The 20,556-nt window shown below is 39.3% G+C and overlaps 1 protein-coding gene across 1 annotated transcript; it reads left to right on the top strand.

Moving 5' to 3' along the window:
* Window positions 1-12,174: 12,174 nt before the first annotated feature.
* LOC121960050 (neuropeptide FF receptor 2-like) lies at window positions 12,175-13,976 on the top strand. The gene is made up of 3 exons (XM_042509645.2): window positions 12,175-12,502; window positions 12,904-13,003; window positions 13,094-13,976. The coding sequence occupies exons 1-3, from the start codon at window positions 12,175-12,177 to the stop codon at window positions 13,974-13,976; spliced, it is 1,311 nt and encodes a 436-aa protein (XP_042365579.2).
* The last annotated feature ends 6,580 nt before the right edge of the window (window positions 13,977-20,556 follow it).

Here is a 20,556-nt window from a genome sequence, read left to right as displayed (position 1 = left end):
AAATCCTGTTCTCTGTGGTGTTGAGATGGTTGAGAGGTGAGGCAATACCATCTTCTGACGAGATGCAGAGCCATCCAAACAGCGTCCAAATTAAAAAGGGTTGATGGAGCAGACCAGGCTACGCTGATTCAGAGCCCCCTTGAATGACAAGAGTTGGAAAAGACTGTCAGAGTGATTTGGAAATCAAAATGTGACATCTCCACCCAATGGTTCTTCAAAATGCCTTTTCAAATGTTTGGAAAAACACCTGTGGGTCAATTCATCGTGGAGAGTTTCAGCTCTGAAAATGGTGGATGAAAATGTTGGACGGCTTTGGAATCCATATGCCGATGCCATAGGGGGGTGTCTAAGGTAAAAACGAATCTCTCTTTGTTACTCTAAAAAAAAGAAAAACGATAAAAAAAATTTTGTATGGTGTAAAAGAGTTCATTATATGTAAAAAAAAATTAGTTTTAATTAATTCTAACGAACGTGGCAGTTTAAACTTTCTTGATTTCTACACCCTCAATAATACATTCAAAATCAACTGGGTCAGACAGTTTCTCAGATACCCAACATCTATCTGGAATTTTATGTTTTTTCAAAACTCGGAGGCAATAAATCCATTTTACTTTGCAGTTATAACACTGAAAAGCTACCTATTAAACTATCAAACTTATTAACAGATGCCTCTCTCCTGGGCTTTGATTTATAAACATAACTTCTCACCTCATAGGGAACAATAGAGACATAGTATACAAGCACAGATCACTCTTTTTGATAACTGGTTCAACCATGGCATCCTTCTTGTCAGCCAGCTCTTCAACTCCAGTGGTGAACTCATGTCATATACTGACTTTTAAAATAAATTTGGAATTCATGTTCCACCAAAAGAGTATGCGATTGTCTTTAATGCTATTCCTTCTGGTGTGATTATGCTCTTTAAAACCTGGTCAAACCTGCTTCTTAATTAAAAGACATAACAACGTACCTTGTTTCACAGGGAAATTTTCTCTTTTCCAAATGCCGTCCCATAGTGGAACAACTTAACTCCCAACTTAATGAGACACAGAGGAAGGGGATGATGGGGTAGAGGAGCAGGTAGCTGCATCGAATAACAGCTTGATTATAGGTGATGTGAGAACAGAGACGGTCTTATAGCTGCAGGTACAGAGCCAGCTTTGTCTGACCACAGAGACTTAATTCACAGATTTCTGTCTTGTAATAATGCACTGTGTAATTTCAGACTCATTGTTAAAACTCTGAAAGTGTAATGGAGTAATCTCTACGCATTAGGTATTTGTTCCTCTGTTCTGTTTGAGATGTTATCCATGTCGGAGAGATCTGGACTGTGTGTGTGTGGAAAAAAGATAATAAACTTGTGTGGTGTTCCTTTATATATTGGTGTCCAGGTCTCTTTAACAGTCTGGTTCTTCTTATTTAAGCCCACGAGTCCACTGAGGGGCTGGTTTATTCCTCCATTTGGAGGGAACCCCTGGTGGGTGTATCTGGCTGCCGCTCTCCCCGCTCTACTGGTCACCATTCTGATATTTATGGATCAGCAGATCACTGCTGTGATCGTCAACAGGAAAGAGCACAAACTCAAGGTTGGTGCACCACTTCAAAGTTTAACACTTTTTTTGCTTTAGTTAATGTGGTGGTGAGAACATGCCCGGAGTGGTTGCATTACAGCCTGTTTTGCTGCTGCCATTTGCAGCGTTCTCGCTCAATATTAACACAAAAAAAAAAATACATCCTCACTTAAGCCATTCGCATGGGATTAATATTAACTGGGGACCTAATGTGATTTAGGAATCAGAAAACAGAAAAACCCAAATATGGCCCCAAAACAATGAGATGCTTCGCAGGGGACTAATATTATTACACAGTTTCTGTGTTTGGCAAAATTTTGTCAGGTTAATTTGAGGTGGAATTTTTACTTAACAAGTTACAGACATGTCAGATTTGTATGGGATTAAGATCACAGAAAACCTCAATTATTATGTATCACCAAAGATCTCCTGGTAATACTAGTCATGTGCAAATAGGGCTTGGTGCACAAAAACATGGGAAAATAGGGTCTGCGTTGAAAAATACCGAATTTACCCTTTAAGTCTTGATGTGCACTCTACCTGTAGCCCAACTCTGGGACTTTCTCCAAGATAATAGTTTATTCGAGGACTTTCAGTCAGGCTTCAGAGTTCATCATAGTACAGAGATGGCACTTGCAAAAATTAATAACGACTTATTTATCGCTTCTGACACAGGTCTGGTCTCTGTTTTAATCCTATTAGATCTCAGTGTCACCATTGACCATCAAATCTTACTGCACAGACTGGAACACTTAATTGGCCTTAAAGGAACGGCACTAGCCTGGTTTAAGTCATACTTATCAGTATCAGATTGTTCCCAATTTGTTCACATCAACAATCAACCCTCTGCACATACTAAGGTCTGCTTTGGAGTGCCACAGGGTTCTGTACTTGGACCAGTCCTTTTTACTTTATATATGCTTCCTCTAGGCAACATAATTAGAAAACACTCTATAAATTTCCATTGTTATGCTGACAATACGCAATTATATCTATCTATGAAACCAGATGAAACTGATCAGCTATCTAGACTTCAAACATGTCTTAAGGATGTAAAAGCCTGGATGAGCCGTAATTTCCGGATGTTGAATTCAGACAAAACTGAAGTTATTGTTCTTGGCCCCAAACACCTCAGAAGCTCCTTTTCCAACAATGTAATTTCTCTAGATGGCATTACCTTGGCCTCTAGCACAACTGTAAGGAACCTCGGAGTTTGATTTGATCAAGATTTATCTTTTGCCTCCCATATAAAACAAACTTCAAGGACGGCTTTCTTTCACTTGCGTAACATTGCAAAAATTAGACATATCCTCTCCCAAACAGATGCTGAAAAATTAGTACATGCATTTGTCACCTCTAGGCTGGATTACTGTAACTGCCTATTATTTGGTTGCCCCAACAAATCTCTTAGGTCTCTCCAACTGGTGCAGAACGCTGCTGCTCGTGTTCTAACGGGAAGCAAGAAAAGGGATCATATTTCTCCTGTTTTAGCTTCTTTGCACTGGCTCCCTGTGAAATCCAGGATTGGATTTCCTCCTTACTTACAAAGCTCTTAATGGTCAGGCTCTATCCTATCTGTTGCAGCTCATAGTTCCTTACCAACCCTCAAGATCACTGCGCTCTGAAAATGCAGGGTTACTTGTGGTTCCCAAAGTTTCCAAAACTAGGATAGGAACCAGAGCCTTCAGCTACCACGCTCCTCTCCTATGGAACCATCTTCCAGTTTTAGTCAGGGAGGCAGACACCGTTTCAACTTTTAAGGGTAGACTTAAGACCTTCCTCTTTGATAAAGTTTATAGTTAGGGCTGGCTCAGGTTGCCTGGACCAGCCCATAGTTAGGCTGACATAGGTTTAACCTGCCGGGGGACTTCCTATAATACGCTGAGGTTCTTTTCCTTCTCTCAATGCCACCATCGGAAAATCATGCATGTCTGTTAACTGCATTGCCGTTTGCAAGTTTAGCTTAGCCTCAGTAGCTTAGCTTAGCCTTACATCTGTGATAGCCATGTGGTACTTTCACTATCTGGGGCTCGCGATTATGGAGCCTGGGTCTGTTGAACTGCACTACGCTAATCCTGTTGCCTCTCGGGAGCATTCCTGCTCCGTTGTTTCCTAGTTTTCCTGGATCCTGGCCGCAACCTTAACTGTGCCTGACCGTGGTGATTGCTGAGCTGATGCTGTGACCCTGCCTTTGGTTGTGCTCGTGCTGTGGCTGTACTGATACTGTGCCCCCTGCTCGCCCTGATTGTGGTCTGGTCCTGGTTGCGTCGATGCTGTGACCTTTGGAAACCTCCCTACCATCATATGCATTAGACTCTTATCATCACCCTCAACATCATCATAGAGTGCAATTAATAATTTCACACCTATCGTTATTGTAATATGACATGTATCTGTTTCTATTATTGCTGTGCCTGTCTCCCCCTCTCTCCCCCTCTCCTCTCCTCTCTCTTTCTCTTTCCTTTGTGAAAATTGTGAAATGGTGAAAACTAATCTCTTAGCAGGTGGCTAGAAGGGAGGGTTTTTATAACAATGGGCTGTAATGCTGTGTGTAAACTCCCTCCAAAAAGTTTATATGCACACACACACATTTTCCCTTATAAATCTAAAAATGTATTAAATTGTCATTATAGAAACATTTTATGAACTGTTTTTGAGATCCACTGATGTATTTGCTCGTGAAAGTTAGTTTTTTTTTGTTTTAATTTTGTGTTTTCTTCCACTAATCCAGGGAGCAAAGAGTTACCGGTATCTTCGTGTTCCTCCTGACGGGACTCTCTGTCTTCATGGCCCCTATCCTCAAGGTGCTGCAGCGCTCCAACTTCTTAATTCTTCCATGGAAATATGGATTACTGTCCGCCTCTTTTAGGACAAACTCCTGTCACTCCTTTTAAATTTAAAATAATAATATTGTATTCATCCGATTAGGAACTCCCCTAGTTGAAGTAATTCGATGTGAAATAAGCATGTTCATAAGGGCTTAAGCTCCAATTGCAGCTGAGTGCCTTCTCCAGTTTCCATTCCCACATTAAGCTGCCAAACAAAAAAAACAGTGAAGTGAGTTATAGGATATTGTCTGAGCTTGTACTCCCCCTTGTGGACATTTTGAATATTGCATTTCTGATCCTAAAAGAAAAAAAATGCGAGAATTTCTTTTTTGCAAGATTTTTTTTGTCACAATGTTTTTTTCACTCTATTTCACAAATTATTTTTTTAACATAGAAAATGGATCACCAAAAGAAAAACTCTCACTTGCCCATCAGAACATACATTTTGTTTGAGCCTATATGTAAGTTAAGGTTACACAGTGTTTTTAGACTTCTGCCAAAAATAATGATGGGACTATTTACTATCTGGTTGGTGGGTGCGGACACGTGGAGTGCACGTGTGTTTTTAAGGAGATGAATTGGGTTGAATTCAAAAGCTGTGAGCTAAGTCATGCTCAGTCTCACAAGATAAGAAAGGATGGCTGCGTAGTTTCCATGATCACAGGACTTGGGCCGGCTGTAATGAAACTAATTGGCTCATTACCATGAGGGACCGTGTTCCTGTCATTGCCAAGAGGAAAAAAATGTGTAATAATTAACTCCTCTGGTGTGGAAGAGAACATCAATGTTATTTTCTTTAACATTAGCTCATGGTATTGGATATTGCATGTGTTGCTTGAGTGAATGACTGAGTGAATGCGTAATGATCAGAGCTCAGGAGAGCATTACCTGACGGTTCTGGCCCGAAAACGTCCCAATACTCTGCAACATTAGATGGCCCTTACAAGTGTAATAAATCCAACATCATGTGTTGCTAGTCGCATCATGTAAATAAAGGGGAATAATGTCAAATGCATAGACAGCATACACGATTGGTGACTTCTCTGTATGGTGTCTAACCCTTTGAACCTGGAGCAAATTGACTTGATTTTTTTCAAAAACATGGGAAGAATGCAATGACCAACTTACCAAAAAAAAAGGCCCAAAAATATGTAAGACATAAGAAAATTACCTGAAAGTAATTATAATTCACCTTAATATCATAAAAAAATCTAATAATTAAATAAAACAACAATGATTTAAAAAAGAGAAAGAAAAGTAAGAAAAAATGGCCTGAAGAAAGTGCTAAATAATAAATTGATAATATATAAATTTATATATATAAATATATACTGTGTATAAATAGTAAGAACATTTTAAATATATAGTATTATAAACACAGTTTTTATGGAAAAAGTCCCCCCCCCCCCTTTTTTTGAGTATAAAAAAATCCCATATTTTGAAAAGAAATCAAACCAATTTGCTCAGATTTTGGAGGTTTAAGTGCTTGTGAATGCTCCCAAACTAAATTATATTTTGTCTCTTTTTCAAAAAGGCACATGATCACTCAGGAGTGCACTGCAGGTACAAAAATTTGCACCCAAACAGAAAAACCTGATTATTGATGCCATCTCTGCTCACAGCTTCAGCACGGCTCTGGACACTCACTGCAGGCTCCATCCTCTGACCGTGACACTGTCTCCAAAGTTTATGACATTGTCCTCAGACTGTCTTTCCAGACTCTGCTCATTGTGTCATTTCTCAGTTGAACAGAGCCATTAGTGTTTTTCCTCTGGGTTTTTTTTTCTAAATAAATTGTCTTTTTCTCCTTCCCAACCAAGGCAATCATGGATGCCACATGGATGCCACATTTAATGGATGCAGTCTATATTTATGAGTTAATTTGCTGTCTGCCACTCATTCTTCACTTCATGTTGTGTCTGTTAATCAATGATTTTCTGCACTTTCACACAAGGAAAATAATATAAAGGAGACATGCAGACATGGCCATCCACACTGTGAGTGCTATGTAATTATAGCACCATTACAATGTATAAAAGAAAGCAGAGGCATTGCCAAATGTGTCTATGCACAATCCAAATAAAGCAAAGCATACAGTGTGGAAAATGTGTTGCAATTAGCTCTCATGGGGAGTTAATAAGACGAGGAGTGGGAATTTGGGAGACAATTTAATAACGAGGTAAATGGAGCTGAAAACCACGCTGCAACAAATTCACTTTTCATGATGCTGCCTGTGATTATTGTTCTATTTAAACTCTGAAGTCAATGTTGTTAACCCAGATTTTCACAGTGAGTTTTAGTTAGTTCGTTTAATGTTCCGCCTCCTTAATTGAGCATCTTTTCAAAAACAAAAAAGAGGTCATTATTTTTCTGTGAATGTAACACACCTTTGGTGTCTTTGTGCTCTGGTGTGTTTTACTGTGGTAGGGTTGAGCTGAATAAAGGAGTAACTGTTACGGATTATCAGCCAGTTCTCACCCCCAACTGGTCAAATACAGACGCTTTGACTGAGGAACCCTTAGCCGTGGCTGCAAAGGGGTGGTGGGCAGGAAGGTGGATGGTCAAACAAACTCTGGACTGTCAACCAGGAACCCATTGTTCGTTTTCCCTGCGCAACAAAGTTTCCCCCCCTGTGGCACCCAGTTACACACCTGTCCTGCATTAGTCTTGTTAGTCCCCCCTCCTCAGTTTACTATAATCTTTGTACAAGTTTGTATAAAAGAACATTTGGAATGAGTGCTAATGAACAATCTTTGAGCCTAATTACTCAAACTAATGGTTGTAAAACATGCAAAAATGTGAAAAGTTAAGCATAAGAGATGAGAACTGCCTTTTATTTCTGCCTGTCCCTGACACAAAAAGACACACAGTCACACATGCACAAGTCTCTGCCATCACAATTTTTCGAATGCTTTGCTTTCATTGCTTTCAACAAAATTCTCATCAGCTATTACAAAGTTCAGTACACCCTGAAAGCTCTGTTTCCAAATTCCCCCATCCAACCTCATACAGACTCTTGCTGACAATATGTTTCCTCCCTCGCATTTTCCCTCGAAGGTAAGAATCCCCACACTTGTGACAGGATTTGTGCGAGAGGAGTTTTAAGGTGTTAATTAAGCATTCTGCAGCTTACTGCAGTTCAGAGGGCTTTCTCTGAGAATACTGACAGTAATGAACAGTTTGTGCCATGTAGGTAGCCTCTTTGCTGCTTCCGTTCCTTCATTTCTCCTCAAGTCAAGTATCAGCATTACACTCATCGATCATCAGCCCTCCTCTACAGGAATCAACCTGCACAATCAGTCCTGAACTCTCCCTCTGCACCTGTGGCTCCTGCATCAGGCAGATAATGACCCTTCATTAGGTATTCCTCCCCTTTAAACCCATCATCTCTCTGTTTTTACCATCGAAGCTCGTTTCTGTCACACATGCCATCAATCATGGATGTGGTTTAAAATTTTGCAGCCTGCATTTATGAAAATACTACAGCCAGCATGAGATATCAACCCAATAAAGATAAAGGTTTAGAATAGTGTATCGCATAGAAGTCTTTAGAAAAGGACGAGAGGATGAGGATCAAAGGATGAAGGGGATGATGGGAGAGGGAGAAAGGGATGAAAGTTAAAAGGTAAGGGGTAAAGGGTTAAGGGATAAACGGATGAATGAAACAGGGTGGAGGGATGAAGGATGAGGGGTGGAGGTGAAGGGATAATGGAATGAGGTGATAAAAAGTGAGACATCAAAGGTGAGGCAGAGGGATGATGGGAAAAGGGAATGAAGGGTGAGGGATGAATGGATGAGGGTAGAAGGATGAAACAATGGGGGGTGATAATAGGTGAAGGAGTGATGTCTAGAGAGAGAGAGATGAGAAGATGAAGGGTGACTTTTTTTTGTTCATGTAAACAATTTATATACCTGATATTACCATTTGACTAATCATCAGTCTTTTGAATGCAGTGTCATCTGTCATTGTGGCCTCTGCTAGCTATTAATCAGCAGTCAAGATGTGACATCTCAATTCAAACAACTTTATTAAACCCACTCTGCGCAATTAGTATAAAACAAATACACTTACAAAAACACACATCTTCATCTCCATGTGAAGGACTGTGGGTAAGAATAGCCAGAAAAGCATGCTGGCTCGCATGCTGCAAAATCCTACTGGACAAAGTAATATTCTAGTATTTTGGGTGTACTGCAGTATTGGGACATACTAAAACTTTGTTTGCCATACTATATAGTATGATCATACTGGTTTTGGAACGCACAGTTGGTTTACTCGTCAAACAGTTTTTCAGATTTTGGGGTGGCCCTCGACATGCCACTGGTGAGAGATTGAAGGATTAAGATAAATGCCCGAGGGGGTGGGGGAATGAAGTATGAGGGATAAATGCACCAGGGGAAGAAGAAATAAAGGAATAAGGGGGAAGAGTCATGGACAAAGAGATGAATGTGTGGGATGATGGATAGTGTTGACTGAAGGCAGGAAAACGAGAGGGAACCAGGGGAGCTGAGACTGAGTGGAGGAGCCGTCTCTTTGCATCACCTCCACAGTGCAGGTGTGAAGATTGAGTTGTAAAAGAAAAGACCTGTGCACCGAGGATGACTGACGCCTGACAGCTTGATCAAAGATGAGCAATGACATTCCCTAACGCCTATTTTCCTGACAAATGTCAAAGAAAACCAACCTCCACCCCTCAAATTGACCCTTCATCTTTATAGACTCTGTGTATATAGTGCTCAGACAGTATATGTTAACTGCTGTATATTACAGTCAGTTCTTACAACACCTCCAGGCAACTGCACCGCCCTGCACATGAATGAATCTCATTTCCTCCCTGTCATCTATAAGCACTACAGCAGTGTGTGCCCAGCAGGCGGACTGAGCAGATGCACAGAGTCTCACATCGGCATGAGAACGCAGCTTTATGCTCTGAGTGGAATTTCTGGATATATAGGACCTGTGAGGACGGAAGAAAGGAGTATACTGTTCCCTATAAGGTAAGAAAAATAGTGCCCAGATTTGGGAAACTTCACAATTTTTAAATAATTTAAAACAATAATAATAATAACAACAAAGGAAATTTTCACTTTCCATCATCACATCACCTTTGCGTATTAATTATGCATATACTCTATGATCTACTTTTATCAGTTAACTGTGAAGATGTCGTAAAAAGACTGCATGACTGCACATCAATTTAAAACTTTTTTTCAGAAAATAAAGAAAGCTTTTTGACATCATTTATCACCAAGGTGCTGTAAAGACTAATATGGACAACATAGTAAGAACATTAGTTTAAGTTGGAGTGATAAAACTGTCTGATGTCTCTGTACTTTATTGGAATACTGAAGCTCTGTTTAACTATGGATCTTTAAGAATTGATTTTTGGTCCTGGGTGAATCTGATCACATTTCGGAAATGAGCTCCAACATCTTCTCAGTCATCCATGTGATTGTTTCAAGAACTGCTGAACAATGCCTTTCTCATCTCACCCACAGAGGGTCTGAATTGCAGGTGTTTGCCACTCTTAGTATGTTTTTCAGCTTTTGTTTGGTGTGTGCTACATTATAATGAGCAGAGTGATGAGCGTGATTGTATGAGCAAGAGAACTATAATTAGCAGTGCAGCAAAATCATTTTCTTTTACAAGAGTTATCTTTTTGAAAACGTAGAAAGGAAAAGGTTTGCTGTGTACTTAACTGTGGCTGTGTCAAAACTACATTTCAACAGCTCATGTTTGAGGCAATTAAAGTGATGCCATGTGATGAATCAGTAATAATTTTTTTTTCAAGACAATTATTGAGTCTAATTTCATTTTCACGCTTAACTGTGTATTTATAGGGACAGTTCACCCAAAAATCCCAAACACATTTTTTCATCTTACCTGTAGTATATATGTATATCTATCTAGATGTGAGTTGCAGAGTGTTGGAGATATCAGCTGTAGAGATGTCTGCCGTCTCTTCAATATAATGGAACTATATGGTACTCAGCTTGGGGTCCTGAAAGTGAAAAAAAATAATAATTAAAAAAAGGACATAAATTGACAAAAATTGAAAAAAAAAAGAAAAGAAAAACTTAAAAGCAATGTTTTTTTTCTTCCAGAAATTATGACCCAGTTAATAAAGATAATCCACAGACTTTGTTGTGAGAAGTTTTATGTGGGAACTATTTTTCTATGGAACTACACCTGCTAACCATATCACCATGCAGAATAAAGCGTGCAGACGTGCCAAGAAGCTCATGAGAGTTTGAAATGTAAACATTAATGGCACCCTTCTCAACTGAGATGCAACATGTTGCCTCAGTGGTGTTTGGCGAGCTAGCAAAAGATTCACGCCTCCTTGTACACATTGATACTTTCACTAGCAAGGACCACACCTCAGTAGGAAATCATTTTGACAATTTATTGACGTGAATGTAAATTTGGTATAAACATTGATGTTGAATTATTGTGGGACGGATGGTTGAGTGCGGTGTGGGGAAGCTTCGGTGGGAATCCGTCGTGGCTCCTGGGCACGACAGACCCCTAGGACCCTACGGAGAGAAGGAGGAAAAGGAAAGAGGTTGAGGGAGGGAGGGGTGCAGAATAACGAGAACGTAAGGGGAAGATCGGGTTAGGAGGATATTTAAGCTGGAAGAGGCGTGGTTGAGGTGCGGTAGAGGTGTGGTCCTGCTCCTGAAATTCTGCTATATAGCTTCACTTCAGTGAGTGTAGTTTGGTTGAAAGAAAATAGTTCCTACATGAAACTGCTCACAACAAGGCCTATGGATTATCTTGAGTAACCAGATCATGATTTTTTGAAAGAGACATTGCTGTTGAGTTTTTCCATTTTTTTCTTATCTTCACCACAAGTCATGTGCCAAGTGTCTAGTCCTTTTATATTGGAGAGAGGTCAGACATCTCTACGGCTGATATCTCCAACACTCTGCAACTCACACCAAAACTATCTAGATGGCTAAATAGCACTACAGGTAAGAAGAAAAATATGGATTTTTGATTTTGGGATGAACTGTCCCTTTAAATACACAATCAAGTGTGAAAATGAAATAAACCATGATGGTGCAGTTACTGAAAGAGTAATTACTGATTCATCACATGGCATCAATTTAATATTCATAACCCTGGCCTTTCTCTTTAACACTAAAATAAATATTCACACTAATTTGATAGTCCTGTGTTCTTTAGTTACACAACAGATGCTGAGTTGTGAGTTGTTGCAAGATGTGAATGTATTATATTTTTTTTAAAAAACAAGCTTAATCTTGCAGAAAACTCGAGACAGAAAGTTTCCAAAATCCATTAAGGTGTGTAAAATGTACCAATCACATAAGTGTTTAAGTCAGTAATAACCTCATCTCATCCCAGAATGCTGGATGCAGATGATTGATGGAACCAATTTGTAAGCTAGCAACCACACTCTCACACTGCTCTCAGAACAGATTAGCTATTTTCCTCAGCATGTTATTAGTATGTGAGAGCATACACTTGACTGAATCACCGCACCCACAAAAACACTTAGACTGGATTTTTGATTTCTGGATAGGTTATTGTTTTTGGTAATTACAAACTGATTCCTTCTTTTGCTTTTATCACTGGGAGGATGTAAGATCGATGTTTTCCTTTGTAATTTTTGATTTTGTTGCAAAAGACTATCTGATACTTAACCAAGAACAAGTTCACCTACATGCTGAGCCCATTCTGTAATAGGTAATCCATCAACATACCTCTGCCTTTCTTTATATCCGTGTCTCTCTCACACCCAGACATCAACATGACCAAGAAATTCATTCTCAACACCACCTGTGAGGGACCGAACCCTTCCAATTCCTCAAGATCGCAGGAAAACCCTTTGATTCACCAAAATATCACCTATGTTGACTTTTACCTCCACAAGCCCTCTGTGGCTGCCGTCTTCACTGTCTCTTACCTGCTCATCTTCCTGGTGTGCATGGTGGGCAATGGGGTGGTGTGTTTCATCGTGCTGCGCAGCAAGAACATGCGCACAGTCACCAACCTGTTTATCCTCAACCTTGCCATCAGCGACCTGCTGGTTGGCATCTTTTGCATGCCAACTACGCTGGTGGACAACATCATAACAGGTCATTTTGTTTGTAGTTCAGCTTGTTCTATCTTTAATAATATGCCTAAATCAAAGCTGGGTCCTTTATCAATTTATTATTTATATACCTCTTACTTCTGTTTTGGCTTTGATTTGGAAATGATGACTTATTCAGGCAGAAACTTACAACATTGGCAATAAAGTCCATATGTTTTCCTGCTAGCATGTAGCTTCAAGTAGCAGTGTCGGCTATATATAATGTAATAATTTGAAGACCACCACATAAAGAAATTGGCACTCTATTCAGTTGCTCATCTGGAAAAAAAACTTTGGGAAAAAGGGAGTGTTCAGTATGGTAGGAATCCTGAGATTTTAGCAGTTATGTGTCCCCTTTAACATAGTCATGTTCTCACATCTTTTTAATTTTTTTTTTTTCTGCAGGATGGCCATTTGGTAGCATAGTGTGTAAGCTAAGTGGTATGGTTCAAGGAATATCTGTGTCAGCATCTGTCTTCACTCTCGTGGCAATAGCTGTTGACAGGTAAGAGTTGTTATTGTGTCGCTGGTTATTATTTGCTCATAAAAAACTTATTTTCTCCTCATGCATTTCCTCCAATCCCCTTTGTGTCAGGTTCCGCTGCATTGTCTACCCTTTCAAGCAGAAGCTGACCATTGCCACCTCAAAGCTAATTATCATCATCATATGGGTCCTGGCTGTGTCCATCATGTGTCCCTCTGGGGTCATGCTCCAGGTCACAAAAGAGCAGAGGGTGCGAATAGTCCTTGGCGGCAACAACGACACCAGCCCCTTCTACTGGTGCCGAGAAAATTGGCCCAATCAGGAAATGCGGAAAATCTACACCACGGTCCTCTTTGCTAACATCTACCTTGCTCCTCTTAGCCTTATCGTTGTCATGTACGCCCGCATCGGCTTCACGCTCTCCAAGACTGTTATCCCTCAGGTGAGGGGCAGTGGAAGTGCGTCTGAAGAGGGCGGCTGCAACAGCAAATCTAGCATGGAGGGTCGTCACAGGATTTCGAAGAGGAAGAATAGGGTGATAATGATGCTCCTGATTGTGGCTCTGCTCTTCATCTTGTCCTGGCTTCCTCTATGGACCCTGATGATGCTGAGTGATTATGCCAGCCTGACAGAGCACCAATATCGTGTCATAAACATCTATGTGTATCCCTTAGCTCACTGGTTGGCCTTCTTCAACAGCAGCGTCAACCCCATCATCTACGGATTCTTCAACGAGAACTTTCGCAGAGGCTTTCAGGCTGCTTTCAAGTTCCAGCTGTGCTCTGAGGGAATTGGGCGCCAGAAGACCTTCTCCCATCGAATCCGAGGGAACGCTGTCCTCCCAGTCCAGCCTGTTGTCCTCAATAGATCAAACTCAAGAGCCAGTTCAGTGTTAGTAGAGAATGGGAAGTCCTTATGTCAGCAAAGGGGGAGCTTAGCTGCTAAAGAACAGGACCTGATAATGGAGGACCTGGAAAAGGTGTCCCAGATTTAGGGAGACTGAGACAGTACAGGGTCACTTTCAAAGGATCAGAGGTTTTTGGAGAATCATGTATTGCATTTCAAGGGCAATGAAAAACAGGCTTTGGAAATGATTATACTCTTTGTATATTTGTCCAAGTGAATGTACTTGCAAGCCAGCCTTGTCTCCTAGAAATTACGTTTATATCAGCCCATTCTCATTCCCAGGCATGTGATTAATGGCAAAGGCACCCTTACCCCTAGCCTCTCATAAAGATACCCCTAGTATCTTTATGAGAGGCTCCACTGAGCGAAACCTATGTAGTATAAAGCACGAGAAAGTCCAGGTAGGGCTCACAAACTTTCAACCAGAAAACTGTAGTTCTTGTCCCAAGTGAAACCAAAAGTCAGTGTTGTTTTAACATAAAGTTCCATATAGTCATCATTTGCCCTGTGCATCACTATGTAGAGGGGCATAACAAAGCATCAGCAGTAGACATCTTGGGGAATGAGAACAGGTTGTTCATATACAACTAATTTAAAGCTGCAATATGGATGATGAACAGAATAAACAGAAAATATTTTTATAATGTTATTATTATTTTCTTTTGTTGCACAAACTGGCAATCTAGCCATGCACTACTCACTTGTATTGTCCTTATTTGATCAACATTTGATGAAAATCACAGTCTTTCTGTGTGTTTTAACCAAAGTTCTTTTGTTGCATAAAACCTAACCACAGACAGGAGTCTCAACATGAACCTTGGATTCTGTGGTCATAGTCCAGTGCATTGTATGTCCACCATCCACATTGACCTCCTCCTCAAATGTCCAGCGTGGTGCATAAATGTAGTGTTTCATTAAGTTATTTAAGAAACATTTCTGAATATGATCCAGGCAGTGATTAGGTTCTCATGACAACATAATCATGAAAACATATAAATAATATAAAAACGTAATTTCAAGGAGACAGGATTGCGCAAGCTCTGCAACATTTGTCATTAATCCTTTTGAACAAAGTTTAGGTTTGTGCAAAAAAACATCCTAGGTATGATTATTAAAGTAGTAATCCTCAAGATTTCAATGGTTCATTAGCAACACTCATAGTTAATGTGGTAACAGCAAGTTGCTGGCTATTTTGTCAGAAATAGCACCAGGAGAGCAACTGGTTTGTTCTCTATTACAGTGCAGCCAAACAAACTCACACTATTTTATTAAATAAGTAAATTAGTAGTTTTGCAAACAAAAAATGTGCACGATAAAATAATTTACCTTGCTGAAGTGTTGGAGCAGCCTATTGCTTTGATATTGAACATATTTTTTGCCAGTTGAGTTTTTAACGTGAAGCAGCAGCAGTGGGTGGCATGAATTCAGTGTTAATTGCTTGGATTGTGTTTGTATTGTAAACCGGCCGACTGTGTTTACTTCTCTAACAAATTGTCTTTGCAGTTGATGTAATACCATTGAGATTCAACTGGCTGAGTGGTGCAGTTCGATAAGGCTTTATTCAGAAGGGCACTGAGCATTACTCTTACTCCTGGTAGTTTCAATATTTAAGGAGGAATGAAAGCCTATATGGACATCTTGGACTATTAATGACACTGTGTTTAGAGTAGCACACCTTTCAAGGATGAAGTACAAGGCAGTGCAGTGACCTACTGTGTCAGCTTCCTCCAGTCAAAGCGCATGTTCGAGTGCCTCGAGGCAGTTGGACTGAGTTGGTGGGTGTGACAAGCAGTTGCAGTGGATCAGAAAAGCAGGCTCAGTTGGAAAGCCTCCATGTGCCCGCCAGTTCTCAGCTTGCTTTGATTTTTGAACATTTAGACAATGCTGTTTCAAGGAGCAGAAAGTCACAATTATTAGCATACAAGCTACTAATACATTTAAATTTATAAGTAAGTTTTTGGAAAAGAAGAAGTGTGAAGAGTCCCACTTGAAAGCAGAGCTGATAAGATGAGATGAGACTTAATACACCAATAAGAAGCACAAGTGCATAATGTGGTAACATATATAAAGCCATACATGCTTAAGCTTTTGAAATCACCATGAAAAAAACCCTCAGGGCTCAACCCACAATGTACATCCGCCACTGTATGTTTTGTATATAGCTGTTACAGCTGTGAGCAGGCCTGGCAATCTCACATAATGATAGCATTATTTTGCTGTTGTCACTAAAGCTGATAGCTGTGTCAAGAACGTACAGAATTGTTGTAAAACTGAATTTATCTCCTGGACTATGGAATGTGTGTTATTTTTCTACATGCAATTACCTTTCAGGCCTCATATTTAGCTCAGTGTGTTATTGCACAGTGCTGACGCAGGATAACATGTGCACTGAAGAGTCATATTTTTGATAGACATATTTGTCATGATAATGAATATTGAATTTGATGGAAATTCTTGTATTTAGTCATTATCATCATCATGATTATAGGATCCTTTTATTTTAGTGTATTATTATATGTTACAATTATGACAAAATAATTGTCATTTTATTTTTGGTGATAGTACAGGATCTGTTTGTGTCAAAGTCTTAAAGGGACAGTTCAGGTCAAAATCAAAAGTACATATTTTTAGATGCAGATTTAGATTAGATTTAGAGATTTAGATAAGTATTTGTAGATTTAGATAAGTAGATGTATGTTTCCCTCTGCACAGTGATTAAATAGGCTGGTGTAGTTTGGCACAAAGAAAATAGTTCCTACATGAAACTGTTCACAAAAAGGTCTGTGGATTATCTTGAGTAACCGGGTCATGATGTTCAAATGTATTTTTGTGGTACTTTGAGCACCACAAGCTGAGTTCCATCTAGTTCCATTATATTGAAGAGAAGGCAGACATCTCGACGGCCAATATCTCCGACACTCGGCAAGTCATGCCGAAACTATCTAGATTGATGAATATCATCACAGGGAAGAGAACAAAAATGGTATTTTTCATGTTGAGGTGAACTGTCTCTTTAAGTAATTTTACAAATCATGATGACAATTATGATTTATGTAAACCTTGCTGCTAAATGGTATTGCTGCTGATAGTGTCTTTTTGGTATGCAGTGTTGGTATACAGGCATGCTTTCTTTCTTTCTTTTTTTTTTTTTCCCAGAAAACCATTCTTTAGAAAGTAGCTCATATTGTCCTGCACGTGTGTCACTTATGAAAACGCTCTCAATGACACTATTAGGAGCAGCCATGTAACCAGCCTCAGGGATATAAGGAATAAGAAAATAGCTCACTGATAGAGCTATGAGTGTATTAAGTGTATATTAGATGTGATTTCCAATTATTTCTTATGATATTGGCTATGTTTATTTTGATTTTTATCTAGTCCGCACATAGATTGCACTGAACAGGATTATTTATCAACCACCACAAGTAAGATGTAAGAAAACATGAAAAATGTTCCTCAAAAGATAAAACGGTAAGAATGTAATCCTGTGTGTGAACCAGTCTGTCTTGATACATATGAATGTAATTATATAATAAACATTTCAACAACCCCTTTTTGGCTTATTACACATTGATATTTGTATTTGAAAGAATATGGATAAGTAAAGTGTACTGCCAATGTTCTTTGCTGCTTGTCTGCAGAGTGTAAATGGGGATTTTCAGACAGTTTGCAAATAAAAAAATAAAAGCTCCATGACAAATGTTGTGACAATCTGTTGATAAATATTATTCTGACATCGCAGTAGTAAGGCTGCTGAGAACAAGTGAAGGTTTAGCAAGAGAAAATGTGTGTGTGAGAAAGGCAGCCCACACACAATACACATGCACAATATCTAAGAGAACAAAATATTTACTGAAACTGAAATTATTTCACTTAAGATCCAATCTAAACCCATTAAGATCCCCTGTCTTTTCTAATGGACCAAACTTTTCTAGAATGTTTGATTGTCAACTTATATATGTTACTGTCAACTTACTCCACCAACTTGCACAGACTTTTTTGATAGGATGTCTACAAGCCAGTTACAGAGATTCACATCATCTAAAGTGGACTGCATCAGAATTACCCCCCACCCCCCTTTTTTTAACAAGTATGGCCCACCCTGAGGCAAAGAGGAAGGGCAAGGCATGTTTCACTCTTTTAAAGAAGGTAGGCTTGTGTCTCCATGACCAAAACATGACTTTTATCATTGGTTTGAAAACTGATTTATCAGTGCAGAGCAGGGGTTTTTATAGCTTTGATCACTAAGTGGGAACTGACACGTGATTGAGGGCTGCACAGGAAAAGTGCACACGTGAAAAATGTTATCTATCTGACTTTGCACCTCTACATTAAACTGTTGAGTTTTGCGAAAGTACCGCAGCACTACCTTTGATAACATAATGAAATTCCCAAAATACTCACCATGTGCCATTAGTGTCATGCAACCAGAAGCTTTCAACGTGTTGTCATTGCTAACCTGACAGATGCTGTAAGGGGGGATGCAGTTTGATGCAGCTGCAGGTAAAATGTATTAATTGTAAGCTGTTAAACATGACAGTAATAAAAAGTTTGTGGATGATTTAGATAGAATGCATGAATTTCATGTTAAATTTAAGGGTTGCAAAAAAGCCAAATTACACACAAACCCCCTACTACCCCCAACAAAACACACTCACTGTTTAATAGCTTTAATGAGCCAGCCACTTTGAGTTGAATGCTTATTGCATCGCTTCCTCTTGCAATGAGACCTATTGATTTTAAGGCAATCATTAACACTTTTGAAGTGAAGAATCTGACTGTTGTAATCCAACCTTAACGGCAGACAATAGTGGTTTAATTTTCAGACTGAGTTCAGAACCACAAGAGTCAACACAAAACCATTTGTACTGCTGACACCACGATATCCTACATAGACATTTTAACAAAAAATCCATACAATGTGGGATCATAAATGACTCAGCAGTCCTTGTTTCTCTGGGTTTTAGAAACAGTCTGGAATCACAAAACCAAAGGGAAACACTTGGATTTCATGCTCAGAGGGATGAAAGGGATAAACACACAACATGTTGGGTTGGAACATTATTGCTGTATCTAATACAGATAAAGTAATCATGGTGCTTGTTTTTACACAGATCAAACTGCTCAGATAAATAATCCAACTCTAAAAAAAAAAAAAGCAGCTGTTAAACTGAAATTTACTCTTCCATTTGTTTACTTCTCCCAGATATGAGTTTTGTAAGTTATAACTTTGATGAAATCACGCTGAGGTGGAGAGATTTCTAATGCTCCTGAAAATCTTAAACAGAGATCTCCCCTGACGGGGTTGGAAAATCACACCTCTGTCTTACTTTGGTATATTATATACTTATTTGCTCAGTGTTTTCTCCTCACACTTTAATATGCACGCATGAATACATCACATTAAATCTTTAAAGGAGGAACATTTCAGCATTTCTCCTGCAATCTACGATGTCATTTTAGGCACAAAAACAAAACATTCGATGAAGATGTATAGTCCTGTGTGCATATATTATGTGTTTAGTGCTATTGGTTCTCTAATTTCCGTTGCTATGTGCCTATGGTTATATTTCTAAGTGAAGGGGTATGTTGAGTCCTTTTGGGAGTTTTATCAAGAAATTATAGAGGATCCCAGACTGGAGGAAAAACTAGTCACAAGCTCTTAGTAAATAAATAAATAAATTAAACTAGTAAATTTAATTAACTTCAATACAAACTAAATAAAGCAAACCAAACAGGATGGAAGTTGGGGATAGCGTGACCAGGTTAGCTGGATCTCCCAGATTTCCCGACTATGCCCTAAAGGGAGAGACCCATTCCAAACGCTAGAATAAATGTTGGCATTTTATGTTTCTGCAAACCAGGGATATGTTACACTGTTTGTTATCATGGAGCAGATATACTGAAACTTATTTTTTAACAGTGCTGTGGTTAACATATGCTTATGTTCAGGCATCTCATCAAGATGCACATCACTGTTGGCAAATCACACTTGCATAAAATTATTCTTCAGCAACCTAAACTGGCATGAAATGAATTATTTACAGCTCCAAAAGATGCAAGAACAGACTATTGCACTGGATCAATAGCACAAATAAAGTGAAGTCAGAAAGTTGCCACTGTCTGTTTGAGAGTATTTTGTCTCAAGAAAGTGTGTTGCCAAGATCAAAATGTATAGGCCCACTGTATGTAATCAATGAAGCAGAGCACAGCAACACCGGCAGAGGAAAGACAATAATTGAATTACTGACTTATACATGATGCTCATTATTCCTCCAGCTGCAGAATCCAATAATGTTGTCCTTACTTGACATAGCACTTCTGTCTAACAAATTGTGTGTGGGTTGTGAACCAAAGACAGCTGATGTGTTTTAACCCATAGGGACTTAGGGCATTTTATGCACTTCTCACCCTTCATCTTTTGATAATTTTGACGTTGGTGTTCATGCATATGGCATACATTTTTTTGAGGATTGTGTATTTTTGTTTTATCTTGGAATTTCCAGCTCAGCTCCTACAATAAGTCTAAAACACACTGTGGAAACAAAATTGTTCCATTGAAACCCATTCAAATTGCAATTTGTTATCCTACAGCCGAGCAGCATGGTGGTGTTGTGGTTAGCACTGTTGCCTCACAGCAAGAGGGTCTCTGGATCAAAATCCAGTTG

Source organism: Plectropomus leopardus, chromosome 20 (genome assembly GCF_026936395.1).
Source record: "Plectropomus leopardus strain MGB_pleo_1.0 chromosome 20, ASM2693639v1, whole genome shotgun sequence".
In the NCBI taxonomy this organism is placed as follows: Eukaryota; Metazoa; Chordata; class Actinopteri; order Perciformes; family Serranidae; genus Plectropomus; species Plectropomus leopardus.
Note: the sequence above shows the minus strand (reverse complement) of the source record. Positions and strands in the feature narration are given on the sequence as shown.

Coding starts and splice junctions, on each gene's coding strand:
- LOC121960050 (XM_042509645.2), top strand. CDS start 12,175: ATGACCAAGAAATTCATTCTCAACACCACCTGTGAGGGACCGAACCCT. Junction 12,503..12,903: donor GGTGGACAACATCATAACAG/GTCATTTTGTTT, acceptor TTTTTTCTGCAG/GATGGCCATTTGGTAGCATA. Junction 13,004..13,093: donor GTGGCAATAGCTGTTGACAG/GTAAGAGTTGTT, acceptor CCTTTGTGTCAG/GTTCCGCTGCATTGTCTACC.